A 17,837-nucleotide genomic window follows, 5' to 3' on the forward strand; every position below is an offset into this window, starting at 1 on the left:
AGGTGTAGATGAGCCCCAGGTTTCCTATCACAAGCTCTGCTTTCTCTGAGATAGATGGAGATATTTCAAGGGCAATGCTCTTGTTTAAAGACTTTCACTCTGTCACCACTTAGTTATGTCTTGCCAGGCACATTGTTGCCTTCTTGAAGTGATGAATGGAGACCAGGACATCCTTGAGGAGTGAGGATAGTGGCTCCTTGAGGGATTCTATCCTGGGGATACTGCCTAAGGGGGGTTCTGGTTCAGGCGTGTTGCATTCAGGGAGCTCTGGGTGACTAGCCTCTGGAGTGATGTCCAGGTCAGCACTTGACACTTGCACCACTGGGGCCTAGTGCTGACTGAGCCTCAGGACCTTTGGATGCCTCTCCTTCTGAATTTATGCTCTAGTCACTGCTCAAAGACAGCACCATGTCACATAAGTAAAATCCAGTTTCACATAAGTAAACCCAACCAGCGTGATCCAGGCAGGCTTATGCTTGCACATTCATTCCAGTGCTCACATGGTGGGCCCAGTCTGTTAAAAGTTGAAGCACAATCTAGAAACATGATATGCCCATCTCTGCTCTGATATTGTACATATGCTTTAGTTACTTAAAAATCTTTGTTTTGCAGCCTTGATGATTTAGTTTTTGTTACTCTCTTTAAAAAAATGCAATTTTACACATGATTTAAACTAGGTTAACTGCTTGACACCAAAGCAATTTATTTTTAGCCCACTGGCCAACAGGTTTAATGCTAATTAAAATTTAATTAAAGGATTAACATGGCTCTGTAAGGTGATATAAGTGCGTGTCAGTCCAACAGCTCACTAAAGGATGAGATATTCCAAATGAAGTTTGTTACAAATTGAGACTCTTTTTTTATCTCTGTTACTCTATATTTTATGGATCCTTTTGTCCTAACACTTCTTTCAAAGGATGAGAGCAACATTGTACTTGGTTAACATGGGACTTTAAGCACAAAACAGGAATTGAAATATTATTTTAGTGTTGACTATAATGACTATAATGTTAATAATAACCCTAGCAACATATTATGACCTAGATGCAAAGTTTACGTAATTTAACTTTCGTGTTAGGTTTATTTACTTCATTTGTCTTGCTAGAGATCCTTGGTTTATGAAAACATCTTTTATTTTATTTTTTACTTATCCTTTCTATGGGTCAGTGTTATTTTGTTTGTTTAATTTCACAGCCATTTAAAATTCAATGAGAGCCCTTTGTTTAGAATCTCAGTGTTTCTGCCTTTTTGACAGATGCATTGTACCTATTCTAGCATCTCATGAAATTAGATGAAGTGGGGTATAGTCCATGAAAGGTATTTGCAGATTTTTTTTTTAGTCTTGAAGCTGCCAGAAGACTCTTAACACATCAACCCTCTAGGAAATGTATGCTTTTACTGTCATATACTAACACTTAGATCTAAAGATATATGTGTGGCTAAAGCTGAGAACAGCACCACCATCTTATCCTCTTTTCTTCCCAATACTACTTAGTCATATAAAATGTATGTCATAACTAGAGATGTAAAATTTCTGGAAATTTTGAGGCCACGGGAAAATATTTTCCCCCAGAAAACTGGAAAACTGAAATGTCGGGAAAATTGAAAAATAAATAATATTTGTTTTAGTGCTCTTTTACAGATCTAAAGTCACTTTGTTGTTTTAAGATAGCTTTCCCCAAGCTGGTGCTCTCCAGATATTTTGAATTTCAGGTTCCATCAGCCTCTGGCAGCATGGCCAATGGTCAGGGATGCTCAGCAATATAGTTCAAAACACTAGGCTGATACCTTGGTTTGCTCATAAAATAGCAAATAGCTTTGGCTATTGGGCGGTATAAAAATTTAATAAATAAATAAATAAAATAAATAAATTATCATTGTATTTTTTAAAATTTAATGGTAAATGCAGTCAATTTGTCTGAATAGATTAGAATTATGTTAAATGACTTCTACAGCATAAGAAACACAGGACTCTACAGAACACAACCTAAATGGTCAAGAATGCACGCTTACTGTCAGGAATGCACACAGTATTTAAAAATCATTTTGGGGGAATAAAAGGTTGATAACAATATATAAATATTTTGTCTTAAATTTTAAAAGAAAATATTTTGTTATCCAAAGTTGTTCAAATTTTCCATTGTGAAGGGGGTAGAACACAAAAATGGTTCTGGGGGCAGAAATCCCATTCCCTCCCCCAAATCCATTTTTTTCCTGGGCATACACATCTCTAAACATGGCAAGATCATATTGTGAGCTCATCCACCCCTACTCAATTGTATTAGTCATTTTTTGTGGAGCTTGAGAAAGTGACATCATGATGATGTCACATTATGCTCTTTTGTATTACCAGACTCTGCCAAGAGAGAAGGAGGCAGTGATGCAGGGTTGCTGCTTTTGAACATCTAACCTGGCCTTCCCCAAACTAGTGGCCTCCAGATGTCTTCAACCACTACTCACAGGATTCCTGACCCTTGGCCATGGAATCCAAAACATCAAGAGGGCAACAGGCTGGGGAAGGCTGATCTTGCCTAATACACAGAAAAGCTAAACATGCAGTTATGAATTGCCTGTAGTTGCTTAAAACTTTGCAAGAGTCTTCTTTGGGCTTGTGTATTAATTAAAACCTACAGAAGATAAAAAAATGTTATTGTTATTAGAACGTTTAATTTAGTTTAATTTAGCTTTAAAAGATTTGATCTCACCAATTTCCCTGTAACGGAACTCAAGTCAGAAAACAGGCAAAACCAGCAATATTTAAAACAAAGGCATAAAAACTAAACAAGTTTCTAGAAATGCCTGACCCCATATTTGGCTTGCCTGACTGTGGGGGAGGGGCATTACAGGTGTGGAGGAGGAAGAAAGGGATGTACCTGCAAGCCCTGGCATGGGCAGGGCTTGGTGCCACTGGCTGGTGGAGGGGCGTTACTGGGCAATATTACCCTGTGGTGCTTTCCACTAGGCTAGTGCTAGCATAGGGGAGTAGCCGCCCAGAGATCCCCCTTTGCAGATCTAATTTAATAAAAGTGGCCCAGTTTTCAGTCCATGCAGTTGTGTCATCCCTTTATTGTCTTGCCTCCTTCTCTCGCAAACAGCACTTAACTACTATAAAGAGTATAATGTACCCGGCGGGGGGAACCATCCCAGAGCTATTAAAACTTTGAACCAAATGTATTCTGTCGATATCTATTTTATTTTTTATTGATTCTGTTTGTCAAAATTCATACAGAACTATCTTGTAAAGAAAACTTTCAAATTTCACAATCGGTAGCTGGTCAAAAGGAGTATTTTTTATGTATTCTCTGTCCACTATATTTCTTTGGAGAAGGGAGGATTGAAAGCACTACTTAAGCCTTGATGAGACTCCAGGAGGCCTTTAGTAGGTGCACAACCCTCCCCTACCTTTGACTCTGGCCCTGACGATGTCCGTTCTATTCACAGGCAAACACTTCTGGGTTTCACCCAAAGTTATTAAAATAGATGTTGAAATTTTAAAGTAGAATGTATTCGATCTCTACATATTGCAAAGAAACTTGAATTTAGAAATTTCCATAATATAAGTAAGGCAATATTTCATAACACCAATTCATGATGAAATGTACAAAAAAGGAAAAAAGGAAAAATCACTTTAATCCTAATAATGTATAGGTCTGAAATTCATCTTGAACATTATAATTCCATTATATTGAAAACAAACTCCATCTTTTGATGAACAGACGTGTTTGTTGCCTCCCCTGTCTAACCCTCACTAAATGTGATTTTTTTGCATGTAATTTCTTTTTGATTTGCAGATTAATGTGGACAATAGATGTCTTAGACTTATCAGTATACACATGCAAAAAAAAAAAAAAGATTTGGATAAATTATTTATCCATCTACACTAATACCTAGAATGTAAAAGAAGTGTATGTTATACTAATCAAATTCTTGTATTGTTCAGCTGTCCCTTATATTGGTGAATCAAGACATTTTAGAGATTGCTAAGTATGCATCAGTTAATGTAAAATATATTTAGGGTGCAGTCTTACGAATGTGTGGGGCTGGGGCATGCTGTGAGGTTATGACTTTTTTATGCCTAAACATGCATTGGATCCACCCTTAGGTGAATAAATGAACAATTAAACAAACTAAAAATTGAAAGTATTTAAGAAGAAAATGGAGAATATTAAGGCTGTAGTTCTGTGCACACTTATTTATAAGTCCGGTTGAATACAATGGAATTTATTTCTGATTAAACAATCAAAAGATTGAATGAATTGAACAAGGAGAGCTCATGCCCACATGAAACGGGCTGTTTAGATATTTTTCTCAATTTCTTCCATCCTTTGGTAAAAAATCCTCTTACAAATGGCACTTCAAGGTAAGACTTATCACAGCAAGTGAAGAAGAGATGGGCTTTTTATGCGCTTTTTTCCTTGAACAATATTATGTTAAATTCCTACAATTGTGATGGTCGTCTTCTTTTTTCACTAGGAAGAGTGAGCAAGGAAAATTAGTTTGCCCTTCAGTCTTTCAAGCTTTTTGATGTGTGACACCTACATTCTGATGATAAAAATCAAATACTATACTTCAAATATGTAATACATCAGCTTTTCATATTGCCTCCCCAGTTGTTCTCTTGCCTTTTCATTTCCAAATCACGCTACCTTTAGTAGCCAGTCTTGCAGTGGGAGCGGCATTGAATGATTTGACTAAATGAGATGAGAGTGACTGATACATCACTCCTTGTTCTCTAGGCCTTGGTATTTTCATTAAGAATACTTTCCTTAGAAAACTCACAAATAGATCTATAGACTGTGATAAGTGAACATAATTTAAGGTCAATGGATTCCTCAAGAAAGTGGACTTCTAAAGAAAACACTTTTGAATAGTTACTTGTATTTTACATTTTAAAGTAAGAAAAGGGCAACGAGTAAGCGGCAAAGGCTCACAGCTTGGTTGTGTTGTGAAGGTGCCATTAAATAAGACGCGTGGGTCGTGTGAAACCATCATGAGAACTTCTATTTTCCTCGAATGCCAATCCTATGAAAATGCCTTGTCTTGGTTCTCATATAGGGCATGATGGTCTGTGCAGCACGGAGCGCTCCTAGTGAGCAGCTTGCTCCAATCATGTCTGGGAATGGATTAAAGCCTTTTATGCCTGAAATCGAGAGCATCCATTTCATTTCTGCACCTTCCTTGAGAAGTGGAAGTCCTTAAGCGCACAGGCTTCTGCTGTGGAGCACAGCACTCCTTCTCCCCTCTGTGAACTTTCTCCAGGTTGATTGATGGGCTGAATTGGGGGTGTTGCACTTTCTGGCATTATAGGCATAATCCTGTGCTTGGAAGGCAGGGGATGTAAAAGGCTTCTCATAGCAATGCTTTGGAGACCTTTTGAGGTTCCTCAGATTCTTTTCCTGGGTCTAGGGTTCTCAGGCTGCCTGACTTTCAGGCTTCAGCCTCGCCAAATTTTCTCCCTTATGAAAGCATATGATCACAGGCGAGATCAAGAGGGAATGCTTCAGAAGGTTATACACAAAGTTTGGTGGGTTTGAAGAGTGGAAGATGTGCTGAAGAATAGCTTTGTAAGTCCTCATTTCTTTGTTATTCAAGGTTGTGTTCCCCAGCTGTGGAATTAGCAGCCCCTTCAATCTACAGCTGTTAGTTTCACACTGTGACAGCAGTTCATTTCATATGACAACACCTCCACCTGTTGCACAGTGCATTCTCAAATAACCGTACTTTTACATTGCCTTCCTGTTCCACTAGTGAGCTAATTAAACCAAGCTGGTATTATTCATATTGAGGGGGAGAACTCCGCACACTATCTGTCTTTACTGCAAAGTACGCAACAGCTTGTTTTTTTTACCAGCTTAGGCTGGTATGCCAACTGCAACTCTATATGAAGAAAGGGATCTAGCCTTGGTCGTTTCTGCTCTGATGTCATCATGGCTTGACTCCTCTCATGTGCTCTATGTGGGGCTGCTTTTGAAGATAGTTCAGAAATTTCAATTGGTGCAGAATGCAGCTTCTCAGATATTAGTGGGGGCTGATACTGTGTCAGCTGCATTGGTTGATGCTGAATTTCCAAGCCAAATTTAAAGTGCTGGTGTTAACCTTAAATGGTTAATTTTACTTTATTATTATTATTATTATTATTATTATTATTATTATTTATTTATTTATTTATATAGCACCATCTATGTACATGGTGCTGTACAGAGTAAGACAGTAAATAGCAGGACCCTGCCGCATAGGCTTACATTCTATTAAAATCATAGTAAAGCGATAAGGAGGGGAAGAGAATGCAAAACAGGCACTGGGTAGGGCTGCCCAGGACTGCCCTTCTCCCATACCAATGTGCCCTCTCTTTGAGACCATCAACAGAGGTCATTCTCATTTATCCATTGCCAATGCTGGTTAGGCTAGGGAGAGGCCCTTTTCAATGGTGTCCCTACATCTCTGGAATCAACTTCCATCAGGGATTCATCAGAGCCTTCATTTTGCAGGTCTTCAGGAAGGCTACCTATAATTTGTGGGCTGCAAGTTTTACTGGTATAATGTTTTTTTTATAATGCTTTATAGTACTAAATTGTATATTTATTTATTGCCATTTTGTATACTTCGTATGTTTTTAAAATCTTGTATGCCATGATGAGAGGTTTCTACTCTTAAAGGTGGCTTAAAAGTAACAAATAAATACACTTACAAAAGTGTATGAGTTTGCTTGCATTTACTAATGCCAATGTACCAAGAATTGCATGTTTGAGGTAGTGTGCAAGCCAGCCCTTTTTCTCACATTAAATACTGTTTCAATTGCATACAATATTGCTCACTTTAATATTAGCAGGCAAGTGTAATGGTGTTTCCTAGGAAGATTGATTCAGTAAAAAGTTATATTTTGACATTTTCCAAACTGGAAGTTCATGGAACATTATAATATATAGTAAAGATTACTACTTGCAAAGAAGGGTAATGAACTGCAATAAACAGGATGTTTGTGAAATTAGGACCTGCTGTGTAGGAAACTGATTGAGATGGCTCTGTCATTCTAGTGTACTAAATGAAGCATGTGAGTTTGAGAGAGCAGAGATTAGGGGCATCACAGTCTATGACAATGAAACATGCAGTGCATTCATAAAGTATTAGGAAATGCTAGAATTATTAGGGGAAAGCTGAAAGGTGTGGTTGCGTATCAGTTTATTTTTTATGTCAATAGCATTGCAGGCATATAGAATGGAAAGATTACACATGATACAAAAAACGATGTTTTCACTGTGGTGGATTCTGCATAGATGTGAATAGAGTTGCTATCAAACTCTGGCAAAAATAATAATAAAGGGGTAGGGTAGAGTTCTTTTGTTTATGCATCATGTTTATATCCTGCATTTTTGCCTCTTGCAAAGGAGCTAAAGACATGTCATATAGTCCTTCCCCTCTCCATTTTATCCTCACAACAACCCTGTGAAGTAGGTTAGGCTGGGTCTGTGACTGGCTTCAAGTCACCCATTGAGCTTCTTGGCCTTTGTTTTGGAGGTTTGGTGGAAATCATTGAACAGCCAAACAGGCCTCAAATGGGGCACACCTTTCCAGGAGCATCCCAATGACAAGAAAAAGCAATCAATGCCCCTTTTGTCATGGGTGAATCTACAGGAGCCAGAGTCAAAGACTATGTTGCTCCTAGGCCCTAGTGGCCCACCTACAATGGGAGTTTCAGGACCTAGAGGCATCTGAGTAATGGCTCTGATTCTTCGTTGCTTTCTGAATTATTTCATAGTCAGACTGGAAGAAGTTCTTGAATCATATATCGCAAATGTGCATATAATAACCAGGGTGTTAATACTGTTCTCGTTATGACATAGTGTTTGTCATACTGGATAAAAATCTGTCTTCCACTATCATGTCTATTCAACTTTACTTTACAGTATTGTCCTGCGATACTGGCTGTGGGCTTGCCCGAGCTCCCTTTACCACCCACGGACAAAATAATACGATTGTACAAAGACTTGGATAGGTGCTCAGTATGGTAGTTTTAAGAATTCTCTTATTATTCCTTAAGGTTTGCCCAAGGCATAAGTTCTAACAATGATCCTCCCAACATTGTTAAATGTATTCCCAAAACCTACTTTGGGGTATAGAAATTCAATACAACACTGCCAAAATACTGTCAGTTACCCACAAGAATCACCCAACCACCTCAATCTCTTGTATGATTGCAGAATAGAAAATCATACATTCTTTCAGAGAAATGCAGCCACATTTTTTGTGTGTCTGATTAGGATCTGGAAAGTAGTTGTCACAACAAGAAGTGCTCTCCAAAGTCTAATATATTAGATTTCTTGTGCTGCTGTGCAGAGTTTAAAAAGAAAAAGAAAAAAGAATCAAATTTTGAACTGCAGTGGTGCTTATAAATAATTTGGACAGAGCTGAAAGTGAGTGTGATAGGAGGGGAATGAGTAGCTGTAACATTTCACTTCTGTAGACAAATATGTACTTGTGGGATCCTAGCATTTTCCAGTGTGCAAAGAAACAGAAAAGAAATGCTGAAATAACAGGCATTTCCCTGTAACACTCGAGCTGTCAAATACCTGATTAGCTGCTTACAAAGCTTTTGGCTTTGACAAACATCTCTGTGTTGATCAACTTCCGCAGGAGTAGCTCTGTTAGCCTGATGCAGCAAAATCAACAACCAATCCGTTGAAGCCTTGCCGGGGGCAAGTTGCCATTTTCCAATTGAAGAAATTCAAAGAAAACTCCAGTGTGAAATAACTGAGTCACAAATAAGAAATTTAATTCTAGAAACAAAAAATTATCCTGTTGCATTGCAGATGTTAATTCACTTAGTAATGTTAAGATGATTGTGTGATCACCAATTGTTGCTGCTGTGAAAGGTCACTACAACTATTTTGCATATACTTCAGTTCTAATTTAATTTTCATTGAACTATACTTTCTGCATTTCGTTGCCATTTAATTCCACCATTTACCTTTATTTTTTGTTCCCATGTTTTTGCATCCCAACAGGATAACTCCACACTCATTATCTGAAAGCTTATGCCATAATAAACCTGTTAGTCCTTAAGATCCTGCAAGACTCTTCATCTTTCTGTGTTGATTCAATACTTTAGTTGGCTTTCACATCACTGTTTATTTGTAGAAATGCAATTACTGTAGATGCTGTATAATTGGAATAACCACAAGCCTTTGCTTTGCTTTTCATTTGTTAGCTTCCTTGATTTTTGCAGAATTTTGTTTAAAAAATTTCCTGGGGGCCTCAATCCATCAATGGCAATCCACACTTGGAAAGTGGCTTTTGTGCACACAGTTGGTTAACAGTGACTGCTTTTCTTAAGTATGTTTTCTTCAGGCTTGTGAAAGTTAATTCACCACAAGATTGAATGTACAGAAAGTATTTAAATACTTTTGTATCGACAACCAATGTAGATGTAGTCCATGCCTGGTGGTGACAGTTGGGTTTGGGGTTGTACCTGCTCATCCTATCCATCAGTTACCTTAGATGCATGAAAATTACACTGAATGACTGGGTTTAGATAACACGATAGCCAACAGTGGGTTAAATAAACAACGGTGGGTAAAATAGTCAACGCTTGGTTATTGTGTCATCTGTCCGGGGTTTCTCACACCGTGGTTGGTTATTTGGCTGAAATAACCAATGTAAATAACCAGCAGTGTGCAGAGTTGACTATTTGAACGACTGTTGATTATTGTATTGTGTGGTGGGCACCGTTGACTATTTATGACACATTGTTGGTTATTTTTGCTGACTACAGGGTCCTCTGGCAAGAGCAGCCAAGTGGCAGCTGTCACTCTAGTCCAGGTAGCAGGATAGTTTCTCGGCAGCAATGGCTGATGGAATACTAGCAGGAGGACTGAAGGGAGAGGGAGGGAGGGAGGGGATGGGTCAATCAAACACAGTTGACTAATAGTCAACTCAACACTGGCCTTAACCTACACCACAGTTGATTATAATCATGTTGTGTGATTATACTAGATAATCAACCGTGGAGTTGACTGTTAATCCACCATTGACTATTGTGCTGTATAAATGCACCCAGTGTGTCTACAGGGGTGAGCTGGTCCCAATCCTGTCCCATCTACATGTCTGCATGTATTCCCCATCCCAAAGATAGAGAATATGGGCATGGCTAGACAAGGGGGATGATCTCACGATTTTATGATCGTGAGATTGTCCCCCTCGCCTACACATGGCGTACGACGTCCCAGGAGGTAGAGGACGTCACGCCCACCATTTTCATTTTTGTTAAAAACAGTAAGTTTTTTTAAAAAGAAAAAAAAACCTCGAGCTCCCCCCATCCCACCCCCAATGGGCACAGAGCTCCTTTCCCCATGCCCTGGTCCCAGCTCCTCATGTTTATTCACGAGGAGCCGGGACAAAACCATGATGGCAGGCCACACATCCTGTGGTTTTCCCACACATCCTGAGACTGTGGGAAAAATCGAAATTGAAGGGTAGAATGATATCCTGGGAAAAGGGAGGGATCGTCCCTCCCTGCTCCCAGGATGTCCTGTGTGTCATGTGGATACATAGGGACAATCCCAGGATGATCCCTGGGATATCGCTCCCCCTAGACATGCCCATAGTCTCTTTCACATCCTTGCCCAAACATGCTCCCACGTTGGGGTCAACAGCTGTGACCCTGCTTTGTAGCTTCTCCCCAATCCATACACACATTCAATGTAACATGTGAAAGGGGCTTCTTTCTCCATCCATTCAGACATATTTATAACCACAATGCCTTAAAATGCAAAGGTGGATCATTTTACACTAAAACATTGGTCCAAAAAGTATGAAACCTTAATTGTATTGCAAAAGCTTGTTATAGGCATACTATTTTTGTCTGTCATATGTTTTTACTGAGTAATAAAATACAAAGGCTTTTTGTCTAGAAATTCCCAAACTTTGAATGTAATGTTCATTGTGACTATCATTGCTTGTATTCTTCTTTATTTGTAACTTTTGTATTATTTCCCCCCCTCCCCCAACTGCCACAATTCTTCCCTTGAAAGAAAACACTGTGGCGGAGAATGACTTTGATTAAATTCAAAGTGTATGATCACCTCATCCCAGTTTGTGGGGGAGTTTAATCTTGTCATTCTATTTACAGTGAGAAGATAATAAGCCCCAAAGATGGCAAATATTGCTGGTTTACAAACAAGATAAAAAGGTCTTTTTGCCTGAACTGCCAAGCAGTGTACATGAAAGCTGGAAACAATTGAATGGGATTTATGTTAATATTCTTGGCAAACCAGAGGAAGCTGATGTTAAATCTGAACTGAAGAACTTTGTAGCCTATTCTCAAACTCCATAAAGTTCACACAGTTATAATCACTTAGATCAAAAGGAGCCTGAGATTGAATGAGTACAGAAAATAATCCTAGAGGGGATGAAGTTTGTATTGCCAGTTTAAGTAGGTTAGCAAAACAACAGAGACTGGGTGTTGTTGTTTTTCATATTATTTTGATATTCTTCATTCAAACAGCTTTTTATGCTAGCTGTAACTTCAATGCAAAAATGAAATTCTACCTGAGAGAAGCTTAGTACAAACTATATCCATTTATGAGAAGGAACGTAGTTCTTGTTCAGCTGCTGCTTATTGCAAAAAGAGTTTGAATATAGAGCTCCATCAGATGAGTGTTTTACTTACACCCCAGTAAGTCCAACTTATTTTGAAAGACGGAAGTTGCCGCTATCTCCTGCTGTGTGCAGGAGAAGCAGCAGGATCAAAACGGCTCACTGAATGGGCCATGGGCACGTTGTTTCCTTCCTTTTTCAAAAGAGGAAGTAATGAGGGACAAACGTGGGTGGAGAAGCAACAGTAAGCAGATGTGATTTCCCCCTGTGTGATGATGCTCATAGTGTGCTTTCAAGCGGAGAGCTCCTAGCGCAACCAAGCAGAAGGCACTGTGCAACAGTTCCATCTTTTTTCCTTAACGGATTTTCTATGGTAAGAAAAAAGGTGGAATATGTGGTGGGAAAACACAGGAGGGTTACAAGTGGAAGCTGTTGTCATTTGGATCCTGCTGAGAACATGTCTCCTCCCTCATGCCTGAGACAGCACTTCAGGTATCTGAAGAATGTTATCATGTTCCCCCTCCATCATCTCTTTTCCAGAGTAAGCACAACATTCCTTCAACATTTTCTCAAAGGACTTGTTTTCCATGGTGCTAGCTATCTTTGTTGTCCTTCACTGAACACATTTCAATCTAAATCCTTCTTAAACTGCAGCACCCACTACGGGACACAGTACTCCAGATGAGGTCTGACTAGTGCCAAGTAAAGTGGAGGGATTGCTTCTCGTGACTTGAAAACAATGGTTCTGTTAATGCAGTAGAACATTTCATTTGCCTTTCAAATGAATTTCAAATTGCTTTTCATTTGTCTTTGACAGTATACCATTTCATTTGCAGCCACATCATACTGCTGACTCATGTTCAGCTTATGACTGACAGTTTGTGATAGGGTTGTACTCAAGGATTGTTTGGCATATTATAAACCATGGTATTCCCCAAGATGTTGGACAGCCCAGAATTATCTTTGCTTGTAGAGAAAAATATATGTATCCACAGTGGGTATGAATAATAAATAAATAAATTAAATGAATAAATATGAAGGCTGGCGGTCGGACAGCCTTTCATTGCCCAAAGAATTTTTAACCACAAGAACCTATCATCTGAGACAGCACATACATAGGGCTTTACCCTGGAACCTATTTTCAATATTAGGGTGCAATATTAAATAATGAAAAAGTGCCTTGGAATCTATTCAAAGTACCTATTCTGATTCTCTTATTTATAAATTAATTAATTAATTTGTTTGTTTGTTTATTGTCTCCATTATACAGAAATAGAGAAAGGTGGCTGTGGTGATCCCGGAATTCCATCCTATGGGAAGAGGACTGGGAATAGTTTTCTGCATGGAGATACACTTACATTTGAATGTCAGGCAGCATTTGAACTTGTGGGAGAGAGAATGATCACATGCCAACAGAATAACCAATGGTCTGGCAATAAACCCAGTTGTGTTTGTAAGTTCTAATTTGTTTTCTTAACAATTTATTGACTATTTGTTATTTTTCATGTCATTTACAAACGTTACGAAGTAGCCTATTTATCAGTGCCAGCAACACTTGTAAACATCCCATTCATTGTGATGCCTCTTTGAGAGATTTATCACCTAGCTCTATTTCACCATTCTTTCCCCCTTTTCATATATTCTGTTAGTTTCAGTATAACATTTTCTTAATTAAAGCATGCCTAAAGGAACGGACATACTTTAAAGGGCATGTATCTAGAAGGTTAAAAGAGAGGTCAGTATTTCACAATAGCTTGATTATGAACTTAATGAAGTTGCATATATTATAACTTAGGAATAGCCGTTCTATGACAGACTGCAAAAGATGAGAGTGAACTTGCCATGGTGCATTTTCAATAACCAAATCTTAGATGCCAGAGCATAGATAGTTCTCATGGATTGCCCTCTCTATTCAAAACTATATAATACTGGTTCTTTCTCCAGTGAATGTTACATTTCCTTGACATATCAGTAACTGATACTACTTTCCTTCCCCTTCTTCCAATTGTGGAACACAAATTGGACACAGAGATCTTTACTAGCAACTCACAGGGTCATATCCAAGGGTATCCCTCTGATCCAGCAGATGCCTTCATCAGTGTAATGGGGAGGAAATGGCTTCTGCCAATTTCCCTTCTCCCTGTACCTCACCTACTACTGTCTCTCATAATTCTAAAGGGTCTTACAACACCCTTTAGTAGATGTGGTGGTATAGGGGGCTGCAGAGGGAGGAAATATTTGTGAAAACCACTTTCCTCCACATATTAGATTGTAAGCCTATGCGGCAGGGTCTTGCTATTTACTGTGTTATCTGTACAGCACCATGTACATTGATGGTGCTATATAAATAAATAATAATAATAATAATAATAATAATAATAATAATAATAATAATAAGAAGAAGAAGAAGAAGAAGAAGAAGAAGAAGAAGAAGAAGACGCCACTGGATCAAAGTGCCTTCTGTCTGCAGAAGGGCACCATTGGAAAGACCCCTTAGTGATTATGTCCATTTCTTACTTTTGGTCTTTGAGTTACCATCTCTTACAAAGGGGTCCTTGTAAACTTTCCAGAGAACAGAAATTGGTACTTCCTCTGGCAAAAGTACATGTATTAATTTTGTGTGGAAGGGATTTCACAAACAGCTGTATATGAACATGAACTAGTATCACCACAATTGCACCCTTTGTTCTTGTGATTCCTCTGGGAGTTCCCCCCCAAAAAAGTCTGAAAACATTTCAGTGTACTAAAATGCCTTGTTTTGAACTTATGTATTTTGCTGGAGGTAGTGTGGACATGATACCTTTATAAGTTCTTCAGATAATTTTGCATTATAAAGTCTTTCATTTTCTCTTTTTATAGTCTCGTGTTTCTTCAACTTCACGACACCTTCAGGAATTATTCTTTCACCAAACTACCCTGAGGAGTATGGAAACAACATGAATTGTGTATGGCTAATTATTTCAGAACCAGGGAGCAGAATACACCTTATTTTCAATGACTTTGATGTAGAGCCTCAGTTTGATTATCTGACAGTGAAAGATGATGGGATTTCTGACTTACCAGCTCTTGGTACCTTTTCTGGCAATGATGTACCTTCCCAAATTGCTAGCAATGGCCACATAGTACGTCTTGAATTCCAGTCAGATCATTCTACTACTGGAAGAGGCTTCAATATAACTTATACTAGTAAGTGCTCATTTTATGGTTTGTATGCTAAGTATAATGGACATAACGTAGCCAAAGATATGCACTGTTAAGATTTTAATGTTGGAGAACTAAAATGCATGTTTAGTGCACCAACTGAAGCCAGTTGAAAGCTGGGAAGCATCTTGTTTGGGTTCAGTCATCATCCCTAAGAGATGATGGTGAAAATGTTTCTGACTGCCCGAATAGGGTCAGAAAGGGAATAGGCCACGAGCATATGGTGAACCATAATATCCAGTCAAAGAGGCCTAAGAGCCATAGCAGAAAATGGACACTCCAGAGACATCTGATAAGGGATATCATGTATAGGCGTTTCTGTGCCAATATGCTAGAAGACTCCAAGCCACGAAGGGAGAGCTGGAGTGCCTGGTTTTAAAGGGATACGTCAATAGAGTGGACATAACAGAAACTTTGGGGAATGGAGAGAACCAGTGGAATACAGTCATCTCTGGATATAAACTCTATGGGAAAGGCAGGGAAGGGCATACTGGAGGAGGTGTGTTGCTCAGTTCTTCAAGCAGGGCACAATGTCAAGCACACTAGAGAGGGGTAGACTCCTCAACAGTAGTGCTGTAGGTGGCAATACTGGGCTCCAAAAAGTAATTTAGTACTAGGGACATGCTATCATTCCTCAGGCCACCATATTCAGGGTGATCTTGAGATGGAAAATTACACTCTCACTCCTCTCCCAATCTACAGACACAAAATTAATACATAGGGAACTCATGATTTTTCTGTTACAGGGGATGGAAATCTTCAGATTTTACTTTAGAGATTTGGTATGGTCATGTATGGAAGCTTGCCCTGTTGAAAAGGCAAACTTACAACTTACGTTTGGCAAAGGGCATACTAATTCTGAGGCCTTTGATACAACTTGGCTTCCTTTTGTCACTCATGTATCAGAATGCCCTCTCCAGAGAGATCTTCCTGGTGCCTATCCTAATGTCCTTTCGTCACTGAATGAATTCTTTTCACTTGTCTTCACTGCAGAAGATGTAGGACAAATACCTGTGCCTGAACTAATACTTTCAGGAAGGGAGTCTGAGGAACTGAGGCAAATAGTGGTGACAAAAGATGAGGTGCTCAACCTTATTGACAAATTGAAAGTTAATAAATCACTGCCCAGAGAGTTCTGTTTCACTATCCTTTCAGAATTCTTTGAGTGTGTGGATGGGATGATCCTGTAGGTAGTGTTTAATTGGAGTTCCAAAATGCTTTTGACAAAGTCAACCAAGTCTCCTGAGCAAACCTAGCAGTCATGGAACAAGAGGAGAGATTCTCTTATGGATCAGTAGCTGGTTAAAGAACAGAAAGCAGAGAGTAGGAATGAATGCTAACTTCTTCCAATGGAGGGATGTAAATTGTTGGGTTTCACAGGGATCTGAACTGGGACCAATGCTTTTCAACTTGTTCTTAAATGATTTGGAATTAGGTGTGAACAGTGAGGTGGCCAAGTTTGCTGATGACACTAAATTATTTAGGGTGTTTAAAACAAAAATGGATTGTGAAAAGCTCCAGAAGGATCTCTCCAAGCTGGGAGAATGGGAAATCCAAGTTAGGCATCATTAGGAAAGGAATAAAAAATAAAACTGCCAAGATCATACTCCCCATCTACAAATCTGTGGTGTGACCACACTTGGAATAATGTGTACAGTTCTGGTCACCACACCTAAAATACAATAGAGTTGGGAAAGTGCAGAAAAGGGCAACTAAAATGATCAGGAGGTTGGAGCAACTTCCCTACAAGGAAAAGTTACAACAGAAAAAAGAGAAGTGAAGGGAGACGTGATAGAGGTGTACAAAATTATGCGTAGTGCAAGTGGATGGGCAGACATTTTTCTCCCTCTCTCCTAATACTAGAACCCGAGATCATCCCATGAAGGTGACTAGTAGGGCTGTGCACCAGCCCCCCCCCCGAACCGCTTTGGGCCCGATCCTAAACATTTGGTTCGGGCTAGAACCACTTTGGGTCGATCCAACCTTCCCCCAACTCGCTCTGGATCTGGAGCGAGATCCGAAGAGTTGGATTGAGATTCGCCCCCCATTTTGCTCCCTCTTCCCCACTTACTTGCCTCCACGGCAGGCGGCGGAGGCAGGTAAGTGGGGAAGAGGGGACAAAATGGGGGCTGAATAAGCCCCCTTCCCCTTTACCTGGCTCCGCTGCCTGCCTCCACACAGACCATGGCAGTAGTGGGTGGCAGAGCCAGGTAAGCCCCCCTCCCCCATTTACCTGCATTCGAAGCTCCAGATCGAAGTGAAGTGACCCGCAGCAGAGCGATCTGCTTCGCCTCGATCCACAATTCCCCGACCCTATTTGGATCCGCCCTTAGCGGATGCAGATCAGGTCGCTCCGCTCCCAATTCAGGGATCCGAAGCGGAGCGGAGTGGAGCACAGCCCTAGTGACTAGTGGGAGATTCAGGAGAGATAGAAGGAAGTACTTCTTCACACAACCCATAGTTAAACTATCAAATTCACTACTGCAAAATCTACTGATTTGGGTGGCTGTGGAAAAGGAGTAGAAAAAATCATGGAGGACAAGGCTATCAGTGGTTCCTAGTCCTGATGGCTGTATGCTTCCTCCAGTATCAGAGGCAGTATGCCTATGTACACCAGTTACTGAAGAACATGAATAGGAGGTACTGTTGCACTTACATCCTAGTTGTGGGTTTCCCATAGGCAGTTGATTGGCCACTGTGTGAACTGTTAGGGAAATTCTGCAATCCCGTAGGGAAGGGGAGTCCAGGCAGGTCCAGATTCAAAGGCTTTTATTCAGAACTACATGTGTAGAAGAAAGCTCACCTCCAGCAAGCCGAAGGCTGAACTCTCTGCCCATCATCCACACACAGCATACTCTGATACGTTCAAAGTTGCTCTGATGAAATCATACTTTCCCTCCTCCCTCCCATGATTGATCACAAGTCCCATCACTTTTTCCATAAATGAAACTATTCTACATAAAACAATGCTCAATATTTTGGCACCAATGACCGGTACAAATGTTACTTTTTTTCCTGATAAGGCTCCAAGGACAGCTGGAAAA

General features: G+C 39.7%; 1 protein-coding gene across 1 annotated transcript in view; it reads left to right on the top strand.

The window, feature by feature from the left end:
* The window catches only part of CSMD1 (CUB and Sushi multiple domains 1), a 1,175,554-nt gene that overhangs the window by 868,172 nt on the left and 289,545 nt on the right, over positions 1-17,837 (top strand). Inside the window, exons 13-14 of the mRNA XM_063125095.1 lie at positions 12,863-13,045; positions 14,452-14,778. Coding sequence (XP_062981165.1) covers positions 12,863-13,045; positions 14,452-14,778 — 510 coding nt within the window. The remainder of the gene's footprint in view (positions 1-12,862; positions 13,046-14,451; positions 14,779-17,837) is intronic.

This window comes from Elgaria multicarinata, chromosome 4 (genome assembly GCF_023053635.1).
Source record: "Elgaria multicarinata webbii isolate HBS135686 ecotype San Diego chromosome 4, rElgMul1.1.pri, whole genome shotgun sequence".
Taxonomy (NCBI): Eukaryota; Metazoa; Chordata; class Lepidosauria; order Squamata; family Anguidae; genus Elgaria; species Elgaria multicarinata.